This window comes from Pleurodeles waltl, chromosome 2_1 (assembly GCF_031143425.1).
Source record: "Pleurodeles waltl isolate 20211129_DDA chromosome 2_1, aPleWal1.hap1.20221129, whole genome shotgun sequence".
Classification (NCBI taxonomy): domain Eukaryota; kingdom Metazoa; phylum Chordata; class Amphibia; order Caudata; family Salamandridae; genus Pleurodeles; species Pleurodeles waltl.
The window spans coordinates 274,412,495-274,419,272 of NC_090438.1; the positions used below are offsets into that span (position 1 = coordinate 274,412,495).

General features: G+C 43.5%; 1 protein-coding gene across 1 annotated transcript; it reads left to right on the forward strand.

Annotated features, from left to right (window-relative positions):
• Window positions 1–4,556: 4,556 nt before the first annotated feature.
• Window positions 4,557–5,984, forward strand: GPR101 (G protein-coupled receptor 101). The gene has a single exon (XM_069212439.1). The coding sequence runs from the start codon at window positions 4,666–4,668 to the stop codon at window positions 5,875–5,877; it is 1,212 nt and encodes a 403-aa protein (XP_069068540.1). The 5' UTR covers window positions 4,557–4,665; the 3' UTR covers window positions 5,878–5,984.
• The last annotated feature ends 794 nt before the right edge of the window (window positions 5,985–6,778 follow it).

Sequence of the window (6,778 nt, forward strand, 5' to 3'; positions counted from 1 at the left end):
CTTACTGCGCCGGCACTTTAGGAGCACCTAAATATACTGAGTCTTGTTTTTAATTCATAATCAATATGGAACTGCTAATTGAATAAAAGGTCTAAATTATATAAGAACCTTATTTAGACAAAAAGTTTCTAAAATTATTTGAATTATTGCAGTGGAAGTCAAGGGCTACACTTACTCCTTGCGGACAACCTTTTTTTAAATATATATTTATGTACCCAGGTCCAGGGGATACTAGGTTTGCCTCATTTTTCTTCTAATTAGTCTAACTTTTCTTAACATGAAGGCAATCTGAAAATCAGCCAAGTTAGTTCATTAAGCAAGGGAAATCCAGAAACATGACAAGTCACTAACTGAAATGTATTGGGTTGCAAAACATGGGGACAAAAAGTAAAAAGGAAATAAAGGACAAAGGGAATTTTAAAAAACAACACCTGGGGCAAAATGAGGCTAACTAAGGTTGGCAAAAGGTAAGGAAAAAGAGAAGGTGTCAGCATTTCAGAAGCTCAGTCAAGAATCTTCTCATATGTCGGGAAAAAAATTTAAGTTCTCTAAGTTCAACATTTGGGAAGGTGAGGGGCAAGAGCAAAGAGGTCTGTACCTCTCAAAGTCTAAATGGTGTCTCTTAAAACTTTGGTTGGTATCTGTTCAAATCCAACTGGTAAATGGTACATTAAAGTCCAAAGTAAATGATGATTTGTCCATGGGTAACACCATGCAAATCAAAAGGTTTCACTGTCCAATCATAGCACATCATATGACAGGCATATGCAACATCAGGTCAATTCCCCAGGACCTTCATGGGAAGGAATCCATCTTTGCTCTCCTGCACGACTTTGCAACAAATTATAATGTCTATGTTCTCAGTTTCTCAGGGTACCAACCTCAAGGTTACTTTCTCAGTATGCATAAAACAATAGCATATCTATTTCCAAACTAATGTTCTATGAGAGCAATATCTGTAAAGAAATGACACGTTAGCAAAAAGAAAACAGCTTTTTCAGGTACTTCAAGATTGAGGTCTAGCAAATCAATATGGCTAAACTAAAGCAAATAGAATTAAAATAACACAATTTATTTATGTCAAGCAGGACACATATAGCTTTATATTTGCAATGCCATCATTATTAACTCTTGTCAATATTCATGTTACAGTAGATTTCAAAAGCAAAATAACTTGTGAATGCATGTCAATAGGTATAATGAGGAACTAAAATTGTTGACATTAGCATATGACATTTAAGACATACTCATAAGGAAATTAATTATCATTTCAATGAAAACTATTCCTTGACAACATAAGGAAACACATGGAATCACATTAAATTATTATACTTGAATTAATGAGGCTATACCACATTCATCATAAAGTGAATGCACTTTAAAATAGGCTTTCAGTGCACCACTTCACAGTTAGGGGCAGATTTATGGAAAGTGCTGCTGCACCGAGTGCAGTGCCACTTTTCCTGCGGCCCTTAGCACCCCCCTACCGACATCATGTGTGCACCGTATTTAAAATATGGCATACCATGGCGCAGGGTAGGGGGCAATAGCGTCATTATTCACGATGCTATTTGTGTACTCTGCAGGATTAGCACCAAAATATTGGTGCTACTCCTGCAGAGTACATAGGGCCCCATTCTAAATAATGGAAGGCCCCTTTTAACACCTGCTCTCGAGCAGGCATTAAAAGTGCTGTAAAAAATGGCATAAGGAAATCTCATAGATTTCCTTATGCCATTTTTCAAGCTCTTCTAATGGGGGAACACCCCCTTTGCATGTATTATGACTGGCGCAGGCATAATGTAGCACAAAGGGTTACAGGGTGGCGCAATGCATGCATTGCGTCACCCTGTAAATAAGGTGCAGGGATTTCAGCCTTGTTGGGCCACATTAGCGTAAAAAACAATTACGTCAATGTGGCACGAGGTGGTGCCAGGGCACTATAAATATGCCCCTTAATTTGCTAGAGCTTTACACAGTATAATAGAAATAGGGTCACATATAGATGATCATTGTGGCATCAAAGGTAACAGTCGAGTGTCAGCTGTACCAGTAGCCACAGACACTTCCAATACATATCTTTCCCACAGATTCATTCCTGAACTAGGAGCTTCTGAAGTGACCTGTTTGCCCACACTACACCCTGAAAATCAAAACCTTAACAAGCATTGGCAAAGCCAGTGGTTCCAGGATTGGCTGTCAACCTTTTGATTTTGCCATTTATTTAATTTTGTATTTATTTTTTTAACTCTATTGCAAAAATGATTTGTGTTTCATCAAACACACTTGTCCATCTTTGTTTCATCAAAAAGCACACATTCGACCATTAGCCCAAAAGAGACTACTGTTTCTATTTAGGTGCACATTGTGTAAGAACAGAATGCCATTACTCACAGTGAAGGTAGCCCAAGGCTGAAGTAAACTGACCCATTGTCCCCGTGCTATTTGGTGGAGTAGACGGAAGAGAAATGTCACAACAGACCAATAGATCAAGAGGGCTTGTGGAAAGATCCAATATGTACATATGTTTCCTAAAATCAAAATGTTTTTACTAACACCAGACATAAAAACAGATCCCCAGGACTCCACCCCTGTGCATCTGGTGATACAGACACAGTGAGAGTGCAAAGGATGTTCAGTTGCAGTTTGACATATTTAGAGCGCCCTTCTGTTGTGTGGCTGGGATTCTTATGTTCATGACGGATGATAGCACGAGAGCTGTCTATATAATCTTGTCCAGATGTTCAAATACTATGTAACAGGGGTTCTTATGTTGCTGACAGATGTTAGCACGAGAGCTGTCTAAATAATATTGTCCAGGTCTTCAAATACCATACTTACGTGCACGATATATTAATTCCTCGATTCTGTGAGTATTGTACCCCTCGTGTCAGGTTTTATCCCTGTGTTAACAATATTCACGACTGACCTTTGCCAGCGCTAATTTGCGGAACAATGGGCAGCCATCTAAAATACAAGTAGTGAGTGGTGCTGGTGTTCATAAAAAATAAATGCACACAGCATACAGTATGCGATGTGAAATATGTTCAAAACAGAATTAAGAATCAATTAAATTATCGAAATGTGATGTGTTCGATGAAATCTTAGAAATGCAACGACCCTTTCAAAGGAATTACTCTTCAGATGTCCACTCCACGAAAGAGACTTCCCACGTTTCATTAATTACAATTCTCCTTCTATAACAGTTCACTTTTTATCTCAAAAGGCAGTTTTCTTATTATATTTATAACTGCCTGTTTTTAACTAATGTGTTATTTTTGCCCAACATCCGTCCCATTTTCGAAGCGACCCAGGGTTGCTAATTTTGCAGCAGGCTGCTTGTTAGTTCCTCCCTCACACGATCAGAAGTTGCAGCTGCCTTAATGGCAGATTTGACACTACTGTGTACACGGAGCGGTATGCATATAGAGCGTGTCCTCGGTGGGTGTTCCCATGGATATGTCACACTTGCTGGTACCACCTTGCGCAGAAGCCCAGCCATACCTCAATGTGGAGCGGCAGCTCCGAATCAGCGGCAGGTTTCCCCGAAGGATTTTTTTTTACGTGACGACTATGCTGTTCGCGGCAAATTGTCGGTCCTAGTGGGATTTACACATTGCTGAATCCCCTGCAATGTAAGCAACGATGTTCCTTCTTCAAAAGGCTCGGGGCTCTGGGGGAGAAAATCTACCGCTCGTGAAATAATGGCTGTGGTGGAGAGGCTGCGCGCGCTGCACGGACGCAGCATCATATGCCTGCTCTGTACAGGCGGACCCTGAGATTCTGAGAAAATCAGCACGGAGAGGAGGGGGCGGGCAGCGAGCAAGGGGGGGTGAGGGGGCTGACTCCTCTCCTGGAGCTCAAATCACAGAAATAGATAATACAGGAGGGGCGGGGGCGCGCATCCATCATTTTATCTTCCTCCTGAGGAAACCAGATGTAATACAGTGAACACCAACAGGTAAATAGAAACGTCGCCGGGAATATGTGTTTTCTACAGCTTGGCACGACGTCTGTTGTCAATCGCGTAACGCTTCCTTTGTAAGGTGAAATGTATTTTTATTCCGGCTGCTGTTGTTCTTGCTGTCATTCGTGTGTTTGGCGTGGTTAGCCCTCGCCTCTTTTCGCATGGTGTGTAATGCAATGTGGTTTCACTGCTCTTGCTCCGGGTAGTCTACTGATTGTGTTTTTCGCACTAGACAGGCCTCTGCAGGGAATTCCAGCCGGCACAGGTGATCTCCAGTCGCCCTTGGAGCTGATGGAAGGATGAGCAGATTCCCACAGCCTCTCCTCAGAGATCCAGGGATGGCATGGCTCCGCTGCCCCTCCCCTGGGAAGGTTGCCTTTTTTACCAGCCGGCATGTTCTGCCAATGTGAGGAGCATCAAAGAAGCCCAGGAGCCGTGGATGGGAGGCTTCCTCCGAAACCCCCCTGGCCATGACCATGGATGTGTGAGGATGATTCTATTTCAGTGGCCTTGGACGTAAGGTGGAGTTGGGGAATCAGCCTACACCTCCATAAGTGGATATGTGATGGTGGTGTCCATGTGAGAGATATTTGCTCCTAGCACTCAGTCAGCGTGGGGACAATGCATGCAGTGGGACTGCTTGGGCGCGGCACGTCCAGCAAGATATGTGTGAGGGGGCGCAGGACTTGTGACTGACCATGCTCAGCAGGCTCCTTGACCGCAGGTTCCCTGGCAATGGCAGCAATGCTCATCTCCCTACCCAGCCAGCAGCGTCCCTTCCGGACTCAATCCTGAGGATTGCACTCCTGGCAGCACTCCTCTGCCTCTCTCTCTTTGGGAACATTGTGCTCCTGGTCGTTTTCCAGCGGAAGCCGCAGTTGCTCCAGGTTGCAAACCGATTCATCTTCAATCTGCTGGTGGCGGACCTCTTGCAGACTATGCTGGTGATGCCCTGTATCATTGTGACTTCCATGCCTGGGATCTGGCCTCTACACCATCGGCTTTGCGAGGCTGTGGTGGTGCTCATGCATGTCTTCGCCTTTGCTGGAGTCAATACCATTACTGTGGTTTCTGTGGATAAATATCTAGCCATAATACACCCTTTATCCTATCCCAGCAAGATGACACCAAGGAGAGGGAGCATGCTTATCCTGTGGACGTGGTTCTTCAGTATTATTCAAAGCACTCCTCCTCTTTATGGCTGGGGCAGGATTGATTTTGACAGGAACAATCACATCTGCACTGTCTTGTGGGCCACCAGCTATTCCTATACCATGATAAGTGCTCTGCTTTCCTTCATTCTACCTGTCAGCATCATGTTAGGGTGCTATGGGATGGTGTTTAGGGCTGCCAGGAGGCAAAATGCATTAGTCCATCCCATCCAAGCCAATGGGTCAGCCAGGCCAGATAGAACAAGAGGTACGGCAACCGATAAAAGCAGCCACTCACGCCCCCTTTACCACTGTAAAGCAGCAAAGATTATTTTTGTCATCCTATCTTCCTATATTATAAGTATGGGCCCATACAGTACCCTGAGTATGGCCTCTTCAAGTGTTGACCTAAATGTTCCACAATGGGTGACATCGTTAGTTTTCATTTTGTTCTTTTTGCAGTGTTGCATTCATCCTTACATATATGGTTATATGCACAAAAGTTTGAAAAAAGAGTTTATGGTCCTTTTGTATGGGTTCTTCTGCAAGCAAGTGCAACCACAAAATGCCACTGTTGACAGCTATCTCATTCTGACTGACGGGCGGATTTTCCAGTCCCACTTTTCCACGGGGCCAGCAACAAAACTCTTAGAAGAAGAAACCAGTATCTCTGTGATCACTGGGAAGACCTCAAATCACTTAACAGTGAAGGACATCAGGAAGGAGAGTACCTCAATCAGTCTTTCTCCAGAAAAATGACCCTAAGTCATACACAATCACAGAGCAGGCTATTTGTATTGTGTATTGCTCCTGTTAACAGCCTCACTGCTGTGGCAATGGCTAGATATCACAGAAGATTTGTAACCTTGAATGGCAAATGCTTACACCTTGGTGAAGGTTCCATGCAGTACCTAAGGGAGGCTTCTAGCCCTGCACAAAACCCTGCAGGGCAATATAACACAATTGTCAACCTACACACAAGCAAGGAGTCCTGCTGTCAGTTTTCTGAAAGGTAGATTGCAACCAAGTATGGGAGCCCGCAGAGAGAACAGGCCTCCATTTTAAAGGATCCACAGCACAATGCAGTCAAGAGAGCGGATCACGCCCCTTTAAAATGCACATTGTCACTTTAAAATATATCTGTATATTTTAAATAGGCTCACAGAATCTCTCAGTGACTCCTGAGGCACCGGTTCGAAGAGCTGCCACAATGTCAATACCTTAAGTAAAGGCACTGAAGCTTGTAGCAGACAATGCCATCCATCCCATGTCAAAGTGGTTTTGATACAAATGTATATAGAGCTACGCGATACCGCCAACTAAGTTCTGGCGTTAAAGTGGTAGGAAGCTGGTCCTTCAGGACTAAAACTGCACAATAAGTATCAGAAGGAGCTTACTTGGGTGTGGAAATGGAAGCTTCAAGTCTGAAGTCGTGTCATATATATTATCGTATTAGCAAACGTAAGCTCGCACAATAAATGAGACCAAGGTGACGTGTTTAAACCAGAAGCCTTGTGGAATCTCATTGGGGTTGTTTGTGAAGTTGTGTTTTGTATATAATGACTTGGCTGTGCACATGTCCCTATGCATTATACTCCACAACAGAGGGTTACCAGAGGCTCCGGTAATTAAATAATTCATTTATCTTCATGAGATAAAA